Genomic DNA, 22,785 nt, shown 5'->3' on the forward strand with positions numbered 1-22,785 from the left:
TCAGCCTATTAAAAATGTCTGTACATGATAATATATAGCTGCCTTCATATTTTGAGGTTCTTGGCATTAGAAACAGTTCGAAAACAATCGTATAGGCTATTTTCCTAGACGCATTTATATGCATACTATAGCAGTGCTTAAACATTGTGTTTCATAAATCATGCAGGACACCTCAGAAAGCCCCAACATTACGTAACGGTCTCATTGCATGGATTGCAGTATCTTGGAGTGGCCTCTGCCTGTGATCTGTAGTATTGAATTATTGCGCGGCCATTTTTGAGTTGGGAAATTTGGAGCTCGCTCTTTTCAGCGTTCTTCGTCAGCAAACATTGGAGCTGAAACGACGATATTCTGAAAAGATAACCCCAAAACATGCGTCTTTTCCAAACTACGCGTTTAAAACCCATCTGCTTTGGAAATGTAACTGCGTCTAGAGTGAAGGAAAGTAACAAAACAGTGAGTGCTGCTGGCTCTAGAGGTTTGTTGGGTCTGAAGTTTTCTTGCACAGGTGTGTCTGGACCATGTTACCTGCAAAAGGAAAAGACAAATATTGGACAGGGATGTATACCGCTTGCTTATAAGCCAAACACAAATTATAACGCATACAGGAAACATTTTATTCGTGCGTTTTCATCAAAACACACTTATGAGGACGCGTTTGGCCTGGCACGTGACAAACCCGAAAAGTTCTGGAGTGAAGCGGCTCGTGGAATTACTTGGTTTGAACACTGGAACAAAACTCTGGATAATACGGACACAGTGTTTCCAAAATGGTACGTAAAGTTACAGTATTAGGGGGCGTTGACAATATGTTTACATTACTGTTACTTTCAACAGTAACATAATGGAATTGAACACATTACATGGGTCTCAGGCGTGAGACCTGTTGTTAAAGGGAAAGTTCACCAAAAATGATGTGAGGTAGGCCTACTATGACAGACTCAGTCACCATTCGCTTTCACTGTATGGACAAATAAATGCTATGAAAGTTAATGACTGAGCCGTTCAGTCAACATTCTTCAAAGCAACAGTTCTACTGAAAGAAATGGCTTTTTGGGAGAAACAAAACATGAGGAATAGTAAATTATGACAATTTGCATTTCTTTTTAACTTTTTAACTCTTTTAAAAACGCAACGCTGATGGCGCGCGACGCACCGGAATGACGTATGTCTGACGCAAGTGTGTATAGGCCAATCAAAACAGCGCGAACCCCTTCTGTAGGTAGGGCATAGTGTTTTCTAATCTTAGCCAATAACAACCAAAGTGGTACTAATACATATTTAAGATTATGTTTATGGTGGTAAACGCAGGTTTTATTTCTTAGTGGGTTGGGGAATGACATTGAAAAAATAAATAAAATAATATATATATATGTCTTAAAATCAGAAGTTTTATATGCATCCATTGGTTTAGTTTTTTTCTCTTGTACTTTCCGATTTTCAAATAAATGTTTTGCCTCATATTAAAGTTTGTAATAATGCTATGATTCACCTCATAGCTGGTGCATGTTTTCAAGTCAAAGACCTGAAAAAAATTCCAATGGAAAAAATATTTGCAAAGCCAAGGCAGCTGAAATAGTGGCTGGGCATTATTTTACCCTATTGAAATGCATTGATGGTAAATGGTATTTTGAACATTTTGATTGGTATTTTTTAAGCATTTTAAATGTATCATGGTCAAGGTATCATAACATGAGTATTACTTTTGTTCAACTATTTCTTTAAGAACAAATGTTTCCATTACAGGTTTGTTGGAGGAAGGCTGAATATGTGTTATAATGCTGTTGATCGGCATGTGGAGAATGGAAGAGGTGATCAAGCAGCTGTCATTTATGACAGTCCAGTTACCGGCACTAAACAGGTCATCACATACAGAGAAATGCAGGAGCAGGTAAAACACAGAAGGTGCAGTCGCATTAGCGAAATTTCGCGGGCAAAAATGGTCTATTGTCTGTGGTCAATAGTGTAGCGATGTATGAAGCACAGCTCACACAGAAGGTACTTTCAAAAAAAGCAGCTCTCTGCTGGTCAATGGAGTGAATTTGCGTGACCAACTTGAACCCGTGGATAAATCTGTATGGGGAATCTTTGGCGAAATTCCCAGTCGTGTAGGTACTTATTGAAATGACTTGATTTTGCCCACGAAAATTCACCGGACAAGATCAAATGTTGACCGCACATCAAGCCTTTGAAACCAAGAACCTTCCTACACTTCATAAAATGCTGGACAAATATGCATTCAGTGTACATTTTCTGTTGTTTTGATTAATTTATATTCTGACTTGCCTCCAGTTTGAATACATATCCATAAAGTTCAGCTTCCACACGCCTGTTTGTAGGTGTCCAGGTTGGCGGGGGTTCTGGTGAGGCATGGCGTGAAGATGGGTGATCTGGTGGTGATCTATATGCCTATGGTTCCTCAGGCCATGTTTGCCATGCTGGCATGTGCCCGTATTGGTGCCACCCACAGCCTCATATTTGGAGGATTTGCCTCCAAAGAGCTCTCCGTCCGTATCGACCATGCTAAGGCAAGCCATTGGGTTTTCTTTTTATGAAAATGAATAATAAAAAGCTATTTTTGTAAATGCATATCTCTGCTGAGGTTGCGAAAACCACTTGCTCCTTTAAATCATCTTTTTCCCCGCAGCCCAAGTTGCTGGTGACAGCATCATATGGCATCGAGCCAGGCAGAAGAGTGGAGTACATTCCCCTGGTGGAGAAAGCTCTGGAGCTCAGCACTCACAAACCACACAAAGTCCTCATCTACAACCGGCCCAGCATGGTGAGTTACCAGAAACCCCACGGCACCTGGATGCCAGTTTCATTGTCAAACTGGCACAGTTTTTACTGCCTATTAACTGTTAAAAGAGAAGATAGTTAGAAGTAAGTTAGTCTTTCTTCATTTGTTTAGCTGTACTTTATATTGTACCACTCAAAATACATTAGGAAATAAAATGTTCAAAGCCTTAAGCATTTAAAAAAACTCTAGCTAAATTTAATTTAAATGTGTTTTCTCATGTTGCTACATCTACAATCAGTATGTTGATTTCACAACGCAGGAAATTGCTTAAGCTTCATCCTGTGTTGTCATGGAAACTGTTTGCAAATAGCTTTTCAATTTTCCAGCGGTTTGGGATACAGGATGAATCCCGCATGGTTTGTGAAGACGAACAATAAAAAAATTAAATAAATCATATGTGAGGGGAGAATTTGCCAGCCCCAGTACATCCTGTTAGAACTTTAGAAGATTACTCAGTAACAGGATCTTATTTACAGAAGATTTTGGAATATTCAAAACTACTTGATTAGAATGAAAACACATCCATGCACTGCCACAACAAATACCAAAACACTGGGTTAACACTGGGTTAATTAATCAAATTAACGTAAAACGAGTCTATAGACTTAATAAAAACCTTTTTTGTGTTTGTGAGAAACACTTGAAACTAGAAACACAAATTAAACAATTAATTTGATTAATTACAGGGTTTTTGTTTTTTGTTTTTTTGTACAATGTGTCCATTGCTCGCAAATATCAAAATGCAACAGTTGATTTTGTTGGATAAGTGTGTCTGAATGCGATATGCCTGAAATACAAGTAGGGGACAAAAGAGGAAGTCATACAGCTTTGAAACAGCATCACGTTGCATAAATCATGGCAGAATTTAATATTTTATGTGAACTATTCCTTTAAGGCCTGAAACACTGGATTTTCACTTTGGACTTCCCATAAAATTGAAACAAAATAACCTTTATGACTGCCTGGCAGTGTTGCTATTGTTAACTAAAACCAAAAGTAAAACTAAAACTATTAAAACTTTTTTGTTAATTGAAATAAAGCTAAATTAAAATCTAAATATTAGATGAAAGATAAAAGAACAATTTACAAAAACAATGATCAAACAAAAATAAAAGCTAATTCAAAATATTAATAAAAATGATACGATTATTTAAATAATACTAAAATAACTGCTGCCTGGACTGAGCATTTTGCTTCCTAATATCATTCTCTGATCATTCTTGCATGCTTTCACCCATTTCTTTCCCATAGGAAAAGGTGTCCACGCGTCCTGACCTAAGTTTGGACTGGGAGGAGGAAATGGCCACTGCCCGCCCTCATGACTGTGTTTCCGTCCCCGCTCATCATCCTCTGTACGTCCTGTACACCTCCGGCACTACTGGCACTCCTAAGGTAAAATATTGTTTATGACAGTACACAGCGATAAAGCACGCAGCTGAGGGAACGAATGAAATTGTTTACAGTGGAATAGATCCATGCTGTTTGGTGCTTTGTTTATTGCGTATTGTGTTAGCAGGAGACTATGAGCCATACGTCTTTATAAACTCTCTTGTGTATTCAAGATAAGAAGGAAGAAGCTTGTTTTAGTATAAAGGATTTAGCCTTTTGCTGTGATGCTGCCTGAAGCTCTGTAAGCTTTTCGCTAACAAAAAGAAGCTTACTAGAGCACAGTATTCATGTGGTTTGAGGCTTTATTAACGTCCATACCTACCCCAAACCCTAAATCTATTCTTAAAACAATGCAAATATAATGTTGGTAGCATTTTGATCACCGCAACACTGTGGTGCCAAGCTAAGCACGTGAAGGAGGATGTTTTACGTTATTATTGGAACATAAGTACAAAGCCTATAGTTTACACAATACATAATAGATTAGCATCCAAATATGGAATAACATATGGAAGCGAATATGGAAACGTTTGAATTTGTGCTAAATGAGAGAGGTAGGCTACATGCAGTAAACATTTTCAAAATAGCTTGAAAAATGCTTTTGTCGGTTAACCAGTTAATTATGAGCATCCCTATTCCATAGCCTCTGGCCGTTACATAGTGTGTGTGTGTGTGTGTGTGTGTGTGTGTGTGTGTGTGTGTGTGTGTGTGTGTGTGTGTTTTCCTCACTATAGGTAAAAAAAAAGTAAAAAGTTAAAGTTAAAAAAAAAGTTACAAACATTGAACTCCTAATTTAAGGTATCATGTTTTCTCATTATGTGAATAGTAGCTGATCAATTCACTGAAAGAAACACTAAAAGTATCCCTCTCACTCTCTGCAAAATATTGTAATTATTTTAATAAGCATGCACCAGTAACTTTGTCACAGCTGGCTTGACTGGGTATTTCCAAGCTGCAGGCTGTTTTTATTTTTCAAGTATGCCATGTTTTTTTAAAATGCCTTAAAATCATTGCGATATTCTCAGTGTTTTTGATGACCAGCAAAATATCAGCTAAAAATGCTGGGTTATATTTTTGGTTCAGCCTGTTTGGTAATTTTTATTGGGTTATTTTTTATTATTATTACCCAAGTGCTGGGTAGTTTTTGTGTAACTCAGCTGCTTGGTCAGTTGTACTGACAATACAAATGAAGAAACCCCCTACATACCTACCCAGCGCTGGGTCAATGTAACCCAATGTTGGGTAGTCTGTGCCAAACTGGTTAAAACTGGATACATTTGCCAACGGTCATTTGTGGTCTGTTCTGAGAGAAAACGTCCTGAAGGGAAACTTCCTGAATAAAATTAAGGTTTGTATTACATTGTTTTCCTAACATTTGATTTTTTTACTGTAGAAACAGTAAAAACATCTGTATTCTCACATTATACCTTTTTTGTTTACATGTCCATCACAGCTAACGCCTGCTTGGAACGCTCTCCTTCCACAAACGCTTCATACACCGGATCTACACTCAGAGTAAACGACGTCACGTGCCGTCAAATGGAAGTTTGACCCCCTGCCAAACGAATCCTGCAACCAGGGCTGAGACACGTCAACGCTCTATGCAACAAAGTTGACATGCTCATGCGGTTTATACAGTCCCTCTCTGTTGACTACAATGCGAGCACTCTATTGGTCTAGTATCTAGCTAGTGTCGCGTTTGATGGGTTGAAACTTAAATGTCTGGCAGACGAGATGACACAAGGTAAAGCTGTTTTTGATGTAGCTTTGCAAACATGATTATTAGCATAAGATTGTTATTTAATGAATTGGAACAGACTGATACTCTACTGATGCCAGTTTTCTTCCCACAGATTCTCCAAGGCTGATCCTGACACTTTCTAAAACATTTTCAATATGTTTTTGAGTGTTTTATGATTGTCAAAGACTGAGTTGTTATTGAATAAAAATGATTGAATATTTTATACTGTCCCTGTCCTATATATTTAAGAGTGATTTTAGATTTATTATTTAAAAAGAATAACCTTCAGTATGAGGTTGTTTGGCATAGCACTATGCAACAACCTAAGAAATTGGTTAATGTATAAAACCCAAAATAAAATAACCCAGCATGTGTTCTATGCAATATTTACCCAGAAATAATATCTATGTCCAATATTTACTCAGAACCGGGGTGCCAAATAACCCAGCAATGGTTGTTTTTAACCATTTTAAGCAGTGTATTCTTTAACTTGTAATTCCTACATGATCCCATCAAATGTCCCACCTTACTTATTCTACTGTTCCACCCCAAGAAAATGTTTATTTTGTCTATTTAATATTGTCCAAGAGGTGAAAAGCGTCTTGAAATTTGCGTCAGCATGCCTCAGGTGCTTGTCAATCCCTAACAACTCACTTTTATATGTACTTGGACTGAACAAGAAGCAAGACAAGAGAAGGGAGTACAAGGAGCAAAGGAGGAAGGTACAAGGCCTGAAGGCAGAGCGAACAAATACGGCTCTCCACTGACCCTGTCTTCAGCCAGTATGAAATATATGGCTCAAGGCAATGCTGCTCTGTACATAAAACACTTGCTAATGGCCCTCACACACACACACACACACCCCACAGATTTATGGATCTAAGTCTGCTTGGCACACACAGGATCTAATTATCACCCTACAACTCAAAATGTGTCCCTCAGTATCAGTCCTCAGCCTGATTTGATAATGATTTACTGACACTAAGGACAAAATGAATTGTAATACAGATAATGGCGATTAATTGTGTTTTGTTCATCTCACATGATTATGAAATAAATGGTTACATGATACATGATTGTCTTGAAGGCTTTGTAAATAAAAAATAGGTAGAATAATTATTTACATGAATAATTGAAAGTTAATAATAATAATAGCAGTATTAAAGCAGACCTTTCCAACCCACTTCAGTTCACTTTCCATTCACGCTGATTTTGTAACCCAGCCACTATCAGTATACCATAGTTGTTGTTGTTATGAATATTAAAATGTTATGGAATAATAATTTCTAAATAAAGATTTTCGCTTTCACACCATTTATTTATTTATTTAAGCCATTACTTGAATAAAAAGTTAATAATAAAATAAAACAATGACCACAAATATTTGCCATTACATGAAAATTATAATAAAGTGAAACTGGAGTGACATGCATTCGGTTAAAGACAGATTTATCTGGCGTACTCGCATAATGCATTGCTGCACCGTTAAGGGAAAAAATTGCACAGAAAAATTAATATTTTTATTATCATTATAGTTATCTTGCCATTTTGTTCTCGTTCTTGGAATGGACAGGCCTTAACAGTGATGTTTGTTTCCTGTAAATAAGGTCTTTCTTTTCTTTCTTCTCTTCAGGGTGTAGTCAGAGATTCAGGAGGATATGCTGTGATGTTAAACTGGACCATGTCTAACGTTTATGGACTGTCTCCTGGTGAGGTATGTCATGATCTGTGATTTTTGTAATGATCTGTGAAGTGGTAATGTCATGAAGATCTACATTTTTATAAATTTTGTTAAGAAAAAAGATTTGATGTACTTCAAATTCTTCCTCCCCTATCTAAAACGAGTGCTCATTAAAAAGTTGCGGATTTTTGTGGACGTTATCCAGTCATTTCAATAGGAATCCACACCATCTGAAATTTAGCATTTGCACTAAAGATTTCCAGTGCAAATTCGTTGCATTGACCTACAGAAAGCTGGAAAGCTGATTGGTTTAAAAGTGACTTATATATGAGCTGTGCTTCATACATCGCTACATTATTGACTATAGACAATGGACTTTTTTGCCTGTCCAATTTCTGAATAGTCATAATTTCTCTATTGTGACAGCACCTTCTCGTCTGAAGTTTACAAGCTTTTTGATAGTTTTAGTCTGACCTTGGTTGCCCAAAATGATGATAAATGCATGACATGACCCCTTGAAAAAGCTTCTGTCTCACACCGCTTAACCTTCACGTCTCTCTCTGTCAGGTCTGGTGGGCCGCGTCTGACCTTGGCTGGGTGGTGGGCCACTCGTATATCTGCTACGGTCCGCTTCTACACGGCAACACAACCGTGCTCTACGAGGTACAGGGCATATGTGTGCAAAAATGTGCGAATGTGAAATGAGTGCTTTCCAGCATTTGACCTGTGGACCGCTCCAGCTAACACTCAATTACCTGCTGTTGTGGTTTACTGTATCCTGACACTCATGCTGAACTGATGTCCGTACTGTGGAATTTTACAGGCTCTAGCATTCATTTCTCGAGGGGACTCTCTAAAGCAAAATTCCTGAATCACTGGCTCGGTTTGACTTTGTTGAGCATTCGATTTGCTGTCGCTTTTCGTAAGCTTTTGTACTGGTAACAAAGCAGCTCTTATAGTATTAAACTAGTTCTCCTCATTGAGTCTTAGCTGAGATCGCAGCATGAATATTAAAATCATTTGCACTCGGTGGGAGACGATCAGATTGTGTTTGGTTTTCTGTCAAGGTGTATTCAGCACTGGCATCTCCTCTGCTGATTAGATGTTGTTTCGCTCCACATGAGAAAATGGGAGATGCTAGCAGAATTTATTAGTCTGCTGTAATGGAAGTTTGATTTCAACAGATCTCTCATACAATGTTAATGTCCAGGGCTGCATTTCCCAAAAGCATTGTTAGCCTAAGTTGATCGTAGAGACCATTGGTGGCAATTGTTCTACGATCAACTTAGGCTTACGATGCTTTTGGGAAACGCAGCCCAGACCAAAAAGCCCTCAGGCTGTTTCAATTAATGTCTTTTGTAATTATGCACATTTATGGTCGTATTGGGTTTATACTATCAACTAATGCAACATGCCAAACCTGATCTAATTTATTCAGTAGTGGTGATTGCTTAGAAAACGGGTTTCAAACTTTTTGATGCCAATGACCCCAAATATAATCACCCCCTTGCAAGTGATGCATATTTGTAAGAAAAATAGTGTAATATTGTAGATATTTATGTTGTCTTTGTACAGAACTAAAGCTGAAAGAAATTAATAAAGTAATATCTGGGAAATCTGGGACAGTAGTCAACATTTGAAGTTGTCCTAAGACAAAAACGGGTATTGTTCAAAATTCATGTATAACTTTGATGAAAGGTTTTGATCCACTTGTTGACTACTGTATATCATTACTTCAAAATAATATGAATCATTCAGATTTATTTGTGTAGTGCATATCACAATAAATATTGGGTCTTTTTTTCTCTAATTTTTTTAATTTAAAAATGTCAAATCTCCAAATTGCACTACAATAAGAACGTATTAAAGTAATTGGTTCACCCAAAAATGTTTATATATATTTATTTTTCATTAATTCACCCTCATGTCATCCTAAATCTGTTCTTTTCTTCTTCTTTTTTTTGGAACATGAAGCTGATTTTTGAAAACAAAATTATTGTTTTATCTCTTGTTCATAAATTCAGTGAGGTCAAATGTTGCTTTGACCCCAACGTTCCAATGATCTTCTTTTGTTTACAAGGAAGAAAGGTTTGGAACGACATAATGGTGAGCAAACAATGACAGAATTTTCAAGATAAGATGACAGCATAGGTGGGATTTACTTTCTAAGCAACCGGCCATCATACAGTTTTAGTAAATGGGCAAACAAAAAAAAACAACAGCAGCAGCAGTATTTAGACTATGGGCTGTTTTGCTAGTAAGTAACCATCCAGATCACACTAATAATTACCTATCAGTGCCCTATCAATAACGAAGAACCCCCTAAGACCAACTAGCAATGCACTGAAAAGCCCTCAGAACACTTTAGCAACTGCAAAGCAAAGACCTGGCAAAACCTGTCTGAGCAAACATCACTCACTTCAAAAATCAGAAATCTATTTAATATCGGATAATTTATATTACATAGCAAGTGATTCAGTAGGGTAAACAAAACAAACATTAAACGCCTGCCAATTACTGATTGATGCCGACGTGCAACAGATGCAGATCCTTGTTTTGAAGAACATTGTAAATCAAGGAAAAACCTTGTTCTTGTTCAGTTAAACAATTATCCGTGGGAAGCTGATGTTTCTTCCCCCTTTACTTTCTTTCTTTGAAATCAATCAGCCGTAGGTAGACCTATATTTTTGTTTCTATAACAACACCTAAATGTCACAATAATTATTAGTTATCTATGTTCAAAGCTTGTCTAAGAAAAATCTCATAACTTTGAAATTGATTGGCCATTTTTTTCTCACTAAAATGAACTGTTCTAGAAACAAGAGAGGTTTGTGTGCAATCCGTTTGATTTGTTGTAATATGAAGTCATCGTTTAGCTCTGAGAGAATTCTCTCTGAGCAGCATGGCAGAAACATGAATATTTGAACAGCTCAGCGTTGTGCAGTGCTACTTGTGTGTGCAATCTCTCTGCAACAATATCATTCTGTTCCTTTGCCATACGGTTTGGCCATCTGCCACCCAGGCACCTTTTCAAACCACTCTCCATTTCAAACACATCCTTGATTTAATATTCACTCTCCAACCGCAGCAAATGCCTGTGCTGATCCAGTCTGACACTGGGAGACTGTTGGGAAAAATGTTGGGAAAATTGTTATACTTGCAACAAAGGGCTGCGCAAAATATTAAACTTTAGCAACTTCAGTAGGATATAAAATTCTACTTTTTTCAAAAGACTGGAAAACTTCTGTGGTTATTAAATTGGAAATCTTTAGTAATTTTGTTGATTTTTTTTAACATAATATTGAACCATTTTCCCATGGTTTCTCAAGACATTGGCCTCATTTATGCATTCTGAGGCTTTAAGCAGTTGCTGTTTCCGCAGGGTAAACCTGTGGGGACTCCGGACCCTGGGGCCTTTTTCCGTGTGATGTCTGAGCATGGAACAGCCTCCATGTTTACCGCTCCCACTGCTATCAGAGCCATTCGCCAACAAGACCCTCAGGCAGAACACGGGAAACAGTACCCACTCAGCAGGTAAACTCAAATCTGTACCTGTACCTGTTCACATAATGGCCCACGACATGTAACATGCAGTGAGGCATCTGCAAACAAGTTTGTTTTATTTTTGGATCAGTGGCGACTACACAGCAAACACGGCTTCCCCTAAAATTTAATGACGTGTTTACGTGCAGTATATTTAAGTAATCTCTGTCTCTATGTATTTACAGTGGTCCCAAAAAAAGTTTTTGGACACTTATAATAATATAATAATAAATATCTGAATATCAGTGCATTAGATACAAAGCATCAAACCAAGTGGCAAATAATGCTGCTTTCCTCAGAGGTAACTACTTTTCTGAGACACTTTTGAACTTTTAGCTAATTATTTGAACACTGAACAAGTAGGACGTTTTTCATAGATGCAAGTCAGTTCCCCTCATAGTGGTCCAATCTAACGTAGAAATGAGTGCAGAAATCATCTTACGACAGGGTTCATGTGTGATTCATGAAACATTCGTATGCCGCCAATCCCATCGTACGAATGATCGTACGTTAATAAATGTGGCGTCTGAAACAGTTGTAATTTAAATATCACATCCATATAAAGAGTTTATGACGTGGAGAAACTTAACCTGGCCAAGAAGAGGAAGTAATTTCATGAAAGATAAATTGATCTTATACCAAAAACACCTGGTAACCTCGTAATTGCAAACAATTAAATTATTTACTACAAGAAAATACTTTATTAATGTTATGGATAGACTAAATGACACACTATCAATAAAATATTTTACCATTGGCAACACATTTTTTAAATGATGAATATGTGGCTTGGCTTCATATGTTTTCATTTCAGTCAAAATGCTTTTCTCAAAAAACAAATACAATTCTCCACCAGATTTTCTATGCTGGACGCAAAAACTTGCGTATGGGAGAAGAAACATGACGTGAGATTTGACCGTAGCCACCGCTCATGCCCATTTTGATAAATACCCAGTTTTCTGCTGTTTGTTCGGTTTGTAAACAAGGGCCAGTGACTTTAAAAGTGTTTGACCAGAAAGACTTTTTGTCTATATTTTGAAACCATAATTTTTGGGGGATTTTTTTTTTGTGCTATTCCTTTAAGATAAATGTAACAATTTGAAAAAATAAATTGTTATATAATACAAAATACATTTTTAATTGTGGCTTACGTGTCCAAATACTTCTTGGGGCCACTTTACAATGTAAACATCAGCCTAGGTACATTGAACTGTTTTTTTGCACATTGCTATTGTGCTGTTTGACCGTTTATTTTTCAAAATAAATGGTGACTTATTGGACATCAGGCTTTCAGTGTCACGTTGGCTATAATGAAGTGCACAAAGAAAGAGATAGAGAACAAAAATAGTCTTTAATAAAATAAACAAGGAACACTCAGGAGATCATAGGAGAACAAACTAACACAACCACCTTAAACTAAGGCACAGATTGAAACTCAGGGCTTAAATACATGGAGACTGGGTAATCAAACTAAACAGAAACATGTGTGAGGGACTAATTAACAATCATAGAACTAAACTTAACTAATAACTTAACTTAGTTAAACTTAACTATAACTAAGAACTCAGGAAAACAGAAACTGAGCGAACAGAGTGAAAACGAAATTTACTTATACTTTCTTTCCCACGCAAAAGCAAGGCTTCTATATTATCTGACTGAGTGAGATCTCAAATGGACAGGACTTAGCAACGAACGCCCAGTAATGTTAATGGTGATGTCAGTAAGTGTTTGATATGGAAAGCGGAGTGCACAGCATGGGAAGTACAGTTGTAGTTATTCATAACACGTTTATTTTAGTTTTCATAATCTTGTCTTTTGCCTTTAGTCATTTTTAAATAATGCAAATCCAGGGCTGCCAACTTTTTGAGTTTAGCTTGTAGTGAGAACTATGGTGGATTGGGAGATTGTAAAAACAAAACAAAAAACCTTGCATCACGATAAGTGTGTTGTAATTGTCAAAACATTTGGTAACTAAACAGAATTTCATGACGTTTAGGGACGACATGTTACAATGTTTACATGGTACAATGACTGGTAAGATACTGTTTTTATTATTGCTTGACTCAAATTTCACGATTTAAAATCATAAGCTTGTGATTCAATTACGATCTTGATTCAGTGTTGATTAATTTGAATATCAGGTACAGTAGCTGCATGTTAATTTTTCTCAAGGAAAAAAATCGCTAATGGCGTAAACATACAGGGAGCCCTGTCAGCTTATTATTAAAGGGTAAAATGAACAGCTCAAACTAATATAATGTATATTTATAATAATAACATTTTAAGTGATATTATTAAACAATATGTAATATAGTGCGTATATTTAGCAAAATACTTTTATTTATTTCTTGCTAACTAAGGTAAATGTAACATGACATTGTTTACAAGTAATTTCCCTACTTAGTCTCAGTTTGGGGAGCTACATCGTTGACGCCTAAATTAAAATAATAGCTGTAAATACACCTTTTTCCATTTTATCTAGTGTCTGTTGCCACTGTTTTGTTTTGTCCCCCAAATCATTACTTTGTCTAACAAAATATAGCATATAGGCACTCGTAATGTGAATTTAATTATTGTTATCAGATTTTAATGCTTTCACTAAACAGCCCTAGTTTAATAGAAATGCCATTACAGTGTTGATTCTAGTGTGGATGTTCTGTCTGCAAACACTATGTTGCTGTTTGCTGTGAAAGTGCATTTGGGGGTAAAAAAAAAAAAGTGCAGTTACCATGGTGATAGTAATGGATGTGTTTCAATAAAGCAGTATAGAGTTGCTATACAATGGTTATGGCTTTGATTTAAAATAAAGCACCATTATGGACCAGCAATTCCACTTCTTCCTTGCACTCAAATGATATTCTGCCTGTAATAACTATTCAGTGCCCATTTAATGGCTCAGTCACATGGCCATTAATCATTTACATAAATGTCCAGTTAATAGATGGTTATGAAAGCTCGCACTCTGGAGAAAATGAACCAGAAAAGGAATTGCATTGATGTGTCGTTGGAGGTATACTGTAGCTTTACCCTTTTATCCCTGTGATCTACAATGTTCATCAAGTTTTATTGCACAAAAAAACTGAAGCTTTACCTACGTGACCATTTTCATCCTCTCGCTGACTTATCATCATCAAACTTTATTACAGACTCAATGTCCAAATTAAAAACGAATGAACAAAACACGCAACAAACGCACGCACGCACACACACACACACATTATCTGGCTTTGAAAATAAAATGCATTACAGTTTTACCAGTTCTAACCCAACTAGATCAAAACATACTATAGCATCATTACTGTCCAATAATAGCATAATAGGTATTGTCATTTAGTAGATGGTGCTCGTTTACATTTTTTGACACCTCATGAATATTTATGCTGCATAAAAATCTTATGCAAATCATAGTAGCAATAATGAAGTTGTATTTTTTACTAGAAAAATGAACATGTAAGGTGGGTGCCAGCAAGTCTGGGCTACCCCTCGAGAAAACAAAAGGCTCTCCTGAGAACTAACATTTGAACTCTCTCTTGCATATGTAACAGCAACATCCGAGACGCACCACAGAGTGCAGCTCACACCTTACTTTTGCAATCTCCCCCTGCTCCCCCCTTCTCCTCCTCACCTAAAACTCATTTAAAACCTATGCAATGTTAAGAGTGTACAGAAAGTAACTATACATGTTTGGTATCATTTAAAGTGTTTCAGTGCGTCTGGTAAAATGGTCTCATTCTCCCAGCGATAATGAAAAGCTAAAATAAGTTATAAAATATGAGAAATGCGGTGTGTCCTTTAAAGGTGTTCCCTCCCCCAGATCCTCCATTCAAACTACCTCCTGTATGTAAATCAGTATTCCCTTCCACAGATATCAAGAACCCGTTCAATTTCAAATTCTGATCTCACAGTTGTGAACCCCTCAATAGGGGACCAAAATCTAATTATAATGACAGACACCACCATTTGGCATACTGAATTATCTGGGTTTATATGGAAAATTGGCAAAAGGTTCGAGGAGGCTGTTGGTAGACTTCCCACACGATCGGCGTGTGTAGTTTTCGTTGCCAGGTAAATATTTCTATAATTCCTCGATTTCCGAATTGTTGTTGTTATATTTGATTGACCGATGATTTTATTCTATGAATTGGTTTTTGAATTATTGTTCTATTACCTGGTCAATAAATTGTAAACATTTGATTTTATTCTGACTGACCCTGAAATTGTTTCCAAAGATATTATAAGAGAAGTAATGTTGGTCAGCTTATATCTGTAGTAGTGGCCATACCTCTACTGAAGTAAACGTTAAGTTAAATTCAAGTGTATGCAATTCCATGGGGGCTATACCAAAGTATCTTTGATTGTGTAAGCGTGAATGTGACCGATCTCAGGTATATAGCAGTTACCTCTGTTTGATGATCAAAACTGATGAGCTTGTGTACGTGAGACCCGTGTTAAACAAAAGACGTGAGGACCTCTGAGCGACATAGTTTCCTAACCTGGAACGGGTAAAATATACTTAAAGAGTTAAAAAGAATAATCAAACATTCGCTCACTTTTAATTAGGGATGTCCCGATACCACTTTTTCACTTCCGATACCGATACCGATAACGCAGCTTTGGCTATTTGCCGATACCGATATCAATCCGATATTTTTATTTTATTCTTGAACTAATACTACTAATAATAAAATATATGGAAGCACTTTGCTCAATTAGCCACATAAAAACATCTCACTCAAATGGAGAACAAATACTTCTCCAGTATATAGTCCACAACAACAGTTGATAATGAAAGACTGCCACCCTTTATTCAAAAGACCTTGAGATATGTTTGGTAACCTGAATGAATTTAAAATTAATTTGCTATATTTCAGATCAAAATATTTGTTTCCTTAAAATTTTAATTAACTTTAACTTTATTCTCATCTGAATTATAAATAATTTATTTCTGTATAAAATAATACTACTTTTAAAAACACATTTGATTTTCTTTTTTATTCAATGTAGAATGTGTAACTTCAAAATAAACAGATTAGTGCTCTGTTTTAGGATAAGAAATGAAAACCAATGCAATGATGAATGTCCAAAAGATGAGATAATTTTTGCTTTTAAACAGCATGTGTGCGTGTGTGTGTGTGTGTGTGTGTGTGTGTGTGTGATTTTGGTTGGGTGACAGTTACAGTTTGACAGTTTTTTAGAGTTTACAGTTTGACAAAAGCACAATGTTGTGTTTTACACAAATATAAGTAGGCTAAACACTTTTTGCAGTTTTAATGATGTCCTGTATGAAAATGACGGAGTATGTTTTTATGTTTCCACTGTTCGATCGCGCCCGTGCCTCTCTCTCTCTGACACACACATACACACACACTCCAGCACTGCAATCTTGACATCGCAGCCTGTTCATTTTGCTGCGTTCACACCAAACGCGAATAGAGCATCAAATTCGCGTCTATCGCGTCTAGTTCGATGCTTGAACAGTTTGAATCCATTCGTGCGTCCAAAGTGAATAGGACGCGCCGCCCGCGTATAATGATAAAGTGAGTGTTTGAAGCGATATAGACGCGCGTTCAGAGCTAAGGCGGGGCTACAGATTAGGTGTCCCTAAAGGACCCGCATATGCGCGTATCTAACAGTAACGTTTGTTCCGTATTGCATTAAATAATGTGCACGCGAGTTTTATTTATTTTTATACCGTGTATTCTCTGTGTAAATCCATGCACCGAACGTACGTTCAGCATTCCACCCCTAATGGGTATCGGATCATAGGTATCGGATTATTTTTTTTTCTCCCCTCCGATATCCGATCTAGCGTTTTGGGGCAGTATCGGCACGATACCGATGCCGTGGATCGGATCGGGACATCCCTACTTTTAATGATGCTCAGATATCATTAAAACCTTTAAGACGGTAAAGACAGTAACGCACAAAAACCTTCCCCGTATTATTGGAGACCGCCACTGGACCTTTAGTCGGGCTTACAAACACATGGCCATTATATACATTTAGACTAGCTTTATGTGGCTCTGGCTCTGTCAGTTATTATTATGCTATGTTTCTTTAAAATGACCCTTAATGAATATATAAGCCACTTTAATTTTTTTACTTAAATGATACAAGAAAGAAAAACAAACGCAAAGAGGAAATGTAAGGAAGGGCAATTCAGCTCGACCAAAAAGAGCCACGCAATGCGTGACTTTACACAAAAGCACAGGCTCTCAGTCCAGGAGTGTGTCTCTCGTGTCGGCGCTGTAACCTGCGGCCTTCAGCGTGGGTTTAAATGCATGCCAGAGGGCATGACTCGACTCAATAGAATTTTCCAGCTCAGAGAATCTACAGTGAAGCTGTAAGATCAAGATCTGCCTTCTCGCCAAGATCATAAGGCTGATGTTAACCCACACCTGCCGGAGGTCGCTGTGATAGATTTGTTCAGATGGATTCCTGAATCTATTTCATCCATGGATTTGTAAACATGAATACTGTTGCAAACGGTACCTTTATTGCACAAGTTGTAGTGTAATCTTTTCGCCTACTTACACACTTTTACACAATATAGTTGTAAGCCCGACTCGATCGGCCCAGTGGAGGCATCCGGTCAGCAGGTGAAGGTTTTTGCGTGTTACTATCTCTCCTCGTGGCAAAGTCCGTTAGAATAAAATCAAATGTTTACAATTTATTATGTCAGGTAAATGTATCATGCCAATTTCATAATCAGTTCAAAGATAATAGATAAAAAACATCAAATGCTCTGGAATAAAGAGAGATGCAAACCTTGACATTAGGAAATACATGATGCTGAGAGACTACAAATCGCGCTGAGCCTCTTGTTGCATTTCATTATATAGACAGAAACTTCTTTTCGCATGTAAACATGAGTTCACGGTGGGAATTTACATTACTCACCGTCCCAGACTTACTGGGTGTAGAAGTTGATTTACATGGAAACATTTGCTAACAATGAGAATTTGCATTCAGAGTTTACACCTTTGAGAGCAGGATGCCATTTGCCTGGAAGTGCACACTCCTTTGTGTGCAATTTATCTCTAAACTCTTAAAAACCTTATTACCTTTTGTTTTACTTATTTGGGAATGAGACCTTTGTACCAGTTGCACTGAGACATTTCAAATGTTACCAAACATGTGTAATACTGTATGATAATTATTCACATTAGACCATATAGATTCTTGGGTGAGTTTTGGTGATCTGAGCATGAGGGAGAAGGGATGGGGGAAGAGGGAAAAAAATGTAAATTAGGATGATTCTGAGGTGAGACTTGTGTCTCGATAGTGCACAGGAGTGAGTTTAAATGTTAATTTCCTTTGTTCTCTCAGAGAGTTGCCCTCTCTTCCAGTTTTTCCAGCCTAGTTCCAGTTTTTTACATACTAGTGAATGATCCTGTCTTGATATACATCAGTGCGTCATTTCCATGTTGTCGTGAGCTTTTTTCGTTACAGTAAGTTGCAATGGCACTCATTAATTGTTTTTATTTCATTAAAGTGCCCATATTATGGTATTTTAAAGGTTCCTCATTTTGTTTTGGAGATCTACTACAATGTTTACATGCATCCATGTTCAAAAAACACTTTAATTTTCTCATAAATATACATTGCAGCATTACCTCTTTTCTCACAGTGTCTGCAACAGTTCGATAAAAGATTCAGTCTCTCTAAACCCCTCCTTTCTGAGGCTGCTCCGCTCTGATTGGTCAGTCGGCCCAGTCTGTTGTGATTGGTCTACCGCTTACAGCGCAAAGTGGAATTGCTTTTGTAGCACAGAAAACAGCGTCTCCTTGAAATGTCGACAGCACAAAGTGTTCCAATCTCAGCTACAACTACAGTGTTTGAGGGCGGGTCAAAGTACACGCTGTTCACAGGCAGCCATAGGCCAAAGACCATAGGCTGGCATTATTTAAAATGTATTACAAAGCTACATAGGTTCGTGCAGGAAGACTGGAATTGCTGACGACTCCTTTCAGGCAGTTCAGAATCGATTCTTTGTTTTGGGAGACAATAACTTAATTTATCGTGCACTTTGATCTTTGAAACTTTCATATTTTCAAACATATTCACTTTCATATTCAAATTATATCACAATATATGAAAGATAATATAAAAAAAAATGCATAATGGGCCATTTTAATGATCACATAAGGCTTGTTTCACACCATACGCATAACTGCAATGACATTGGGATTGGGGGGTGCGGGGAGAAGGTGTATCATGTTTTGGCCCCACCAACAGACTCCAGCTTCTTGTAATGCAGATCACACATACTGTATGTAACCTTGACTCCAAGTAATTGAATAGTTTCTGCATTGTTTGACCCTGGAGTGAAACAGTGAAAAGAATTTAGCTTTATTATGGTTACTTGATCATAAACACTGACTCAAAGAGAAGCAGTTCTGAAGGGGGATCATATAGGGGAGAGTGGGGTAAGAAACGGTGATGTGTTGTCCTTTTATCTAGTGAACAGATATTTTTTTGCATGTCAAAGTACATTTTCTGTGGCAGGTGAAATTAATTTTGTGGCAAAGCTCATTTATTCAGGTCTTAATATATAATATATATATATATATATATATATATATATCAGTACTCGTTGGTGAAATTGCTAGTTTATAAAACCAGGTAAATTATTTGGCTAAAGAACAGCCGTTAAGCATTTCACTCAAAACAGTAGTTATATCATAAGCTTTGGGGTAAGATGTGTCAAGAGTTTTGCCCCCAAATGCTGCAAATACTATTACAAACATCAACAATGTTAATAATGTGACATAAAATAAGTCTTTAGAATGTGATTGTGCACTAGTATAAATCTTCCATATTTTTAATAAACTCGAAAAACCATGTGGGTTTTGGATGAAAAATGTACTGTCCTTCGCTCCTTAGTGAGCGTCCCTTCGGCATCAGGTGTAGTTTACTGTAGACTTGAGGAGATGAAAGGATTGTGTGATGTATGTGACCACCCTCAGCATGGTTTAATTCAATCCTTGTTTGAGCGTTGATGACAGGAACAGTGAGTCCTCACCTTTACACCCGCTGTGCTTCATCCAATCACTGCTTGTCAGTTCTTCTTGTTTCTTTACTCCAAAAATTAGTTCAGTAAATATTTAATACAGTCCTGCATTCTTGCTCTTCACACATTTGTTTTCTGCAAAAAAAGTTAACAGACTTTCTAAGAGCTGTTTTTTTTTTCTTTTTTCTGTAGGCTGAGGAACTTGTTTGTAGCCGGAGAGCGCTGTGACACAGAGACCCTCGAATGGGCCAAGAGGAGTTTTGGAGTCCCAGTGCTGGATCACTGGTGGCAAACTGGTGAGTCACTGCTACACTATTTCATGTCTGCTGTAATTTCCTATTGCATGTTTCATAATGCCATCTTGTCTTTTAAGGCATTGTTCACAGTCATTCAGATCTGTTTTATCAGATTTAGTCTTTAGGACTGATTGTTCACTACATCAGTTGCCATAGTAATAACTTAAGCATCAGCACAACACCATGAAACGTTATTCGTAACCACTGTGAGCTGTCATTGTGGAAAGAGAGGACGGTACATTATGTCAATCATGACTTGTGTTGTAATTTCATCCAAATTTACTTTATTTGAATTCAAACCAGGATTTCATAGAGTTTTATTTTCTTCATTTATTTCTTTCAAGTATGCCAAAAAAATGTCTGAACAAATCCTAAGATAAAGGATGATCCTCAGCTGTTGAAAATCAGCTGGTATTGATATCAGTTGTTGGCACAATGTGATTCCTCTCAGCAGACTATGAGCCAAAAAAAATTCTGATTTAAGCAGATCAAATACTCGTTTGATTGCAGTTTGAGTGGCACCGTATTCAAAAATAAGCATGTTTTTGTATTGGACAGGATTGGACACCCCTGCCTTAGTTAAAAAGAAATAACTGAAAACAGTATAAAACAGATTCATACAACTCTTTCTGTACGCTTCACTAAAATAAGTGGCAGATGGCTAAAGGTGCAACTTTCTGTTGTTTGTTTATTCACGTTGCAAGTTCCTGACCTTAAAATCACCCTTATTTCTCTGGCAAGCCTGAAATGGATTGTCTGAAAAACAGTACACTTCGTTTGATATTCATAACCCCTATTGCCAGCATGATGCATAAGCCATCACATACATAATGAATTGGGTTACCTCCTCGTTCTATACTGGCCGCAAAACATTCAGCTCATAAATATCTCAGTGAAATAAACAGGTGCCGAGCTTGACCGAGTATTTGTACAAAATGAACCGAATCGCCTCTCCCCTCGCTCTCACATCCATATTTCTAGTCGGTACTTGTAAACTCTTTGTTTGTCATTCGACAGCACAAATTTAAAACCAGTGTCAGATCTTAATGCATGAACGGGAACAACGATGAATCCGTACGTCTGTGTTTGTGTGTGAGCGCAGGTTCAAAGAGGCTAAAGTAATTGATGTGATGAATGATTCTGTCTTCACTGTTTGTGTGTGTCCTGTCCTCCATTTATAATTTCACCCTCTCTCCATCCAATTCATGATTAAAAGCACGTTTATGCATCGCCACGAGACGAGTCGTATTATTACACATCTTGAAATAACAGGCACGTCTCCAATTCGGCATGCAAACACACAAACGCCACGGTGTGTTTGAATCGTTCAGTGGCACAGAGCGAGATTTGATTAGAAGAGCTGATGAGGTGTAGTGTAACAGCAGTTTGGTTGCGCTGGTGTGATAGCTTTTCTGAAATAAAGTGGAAGTGATTTGAACCTTTGTTATCTATGTCATTACTAGCTCAAAGTTCCCCAGGCTCATGCGTGGATTGCAATATCAGAAGTCAAGCTGCTGTGACAGTCCCTCTCTCTCTTTCTCTTTCTCTCTCTCTCTCTCTCACACACACACACACACTTGCATGCTTTATCTTAAGGATGAATACAGAAGTTATTATAACATGTATTCTGAATGCTGATTGGTCAAAATTAGTGCCGCTGCTATCAACTATTTTGATAATTGTGCACCCATAAAGGCCAATTGCTATTCTGGCCAATATGAGAAGGTGTTAATTATATTTCAAATAGACATTATTAACATGGTTTACTGTTTTGTCTAAATAGATTAAAAGTTAAACACAAAAAATTAGGGATGCTCTGATACCACTTTTTCCAGAACGAGGCTGGTACCGATACTTTCATTTTTGGTACTTGCCGATAACGATACCTGTAGATACTTGTATATTAGGTAGAGAAAAAATTAAATTAAATCTGAATCATATTCATTGGTTTAATTTTTTAGCAAATATATCATTCCTTCAGTTATTTTCATGCTTAAGGGTATTTGCCATAAATGGCGTCAGTTGGTCATGCGTCATGCTGGTCAGCATTCCACAGTGCAAGGAAGCCGTAAAAAAAAAAAAAAATCAGCAAGTCACGCATTGAATCACTGCCATTGGTCTCTATTAAGTGAATCCCGTGCATCAGCTTCAGCGTTACCCATGCGACGCATTGCTGGTCAGCTGAGCCTTGAAAAGTGGAGCTCAAAGTTAAAAAATAATTAACACTTTGTTTCATTACTATCTTTTAATGAATCAGCGTTTTTGAACGTCTTCGTTGAATGATCGGTTTAATGACTCACTCAAAGACAGTCCATTGCCGTA

The 22,785-nt window shown here is 37.2% G+C and overlaps 1 protein-coding gene across 1 annotated transcript in view; it reads left to right on the forward strand.

Annotated features, from left to right (window-relative positions):
* Positions 1-230: 230 nt before the first annotated feature.
* acss3 (acyl-CoA synthetase short chain family member 3) overlaps positions 231-22,785 on the forward strand; it is a 34,277-nt gene continuing 11,722 nt past the window's right edge. Inside the window, exons 1-9 of the mRNA XM_084408385.1 lie at positions 231-773; positions 1,747-1,891; positions 2,340-2,528; positions 2,648-2,782; positions 4,052-4,192; positions 7,564-7,644; positions 8,179-8,274; positions 10,994-11,145; positions 20,360-20,463. Of these exons, the coding sequence (XP_084264511.1) occupies positions 373-773; positions 1,747-1,891; positions 2,340-2,528; positions 2,648-2,782; positions 4,052-4,192; positions 7,564-7,644; positions 8,179-8,274; positions 10,994-11,145; positions 20,360-20,463 (1,444 nt within the window). The 5' untranslated portion in view covers positions 231-372. The remainder of the gene's footprint in view (positions 774-1,746; positions 1,892-2,339; positions 2,529-2,647; positions 2,783-4,051; positions 4,193-7,563; positions 7,645-8,178; positions 8,275-10,993; positions 11,146-20,359; positions 20,464-22,785) is intronic.

The sequence above is a fragment of the Rutilus rutilus genome (genome assembly GCF_951802725.1).
Source record: "Rutilus rutilus genome assembly, chromosome: 4".
NCBI classification, from domain to species: domain Eukaryota; kingdom Metazoa; phylum Chordata; class Actinopteri; order Cypriniformes; family Leuciscidae; genus Rutilus; species Rutilus rutilus.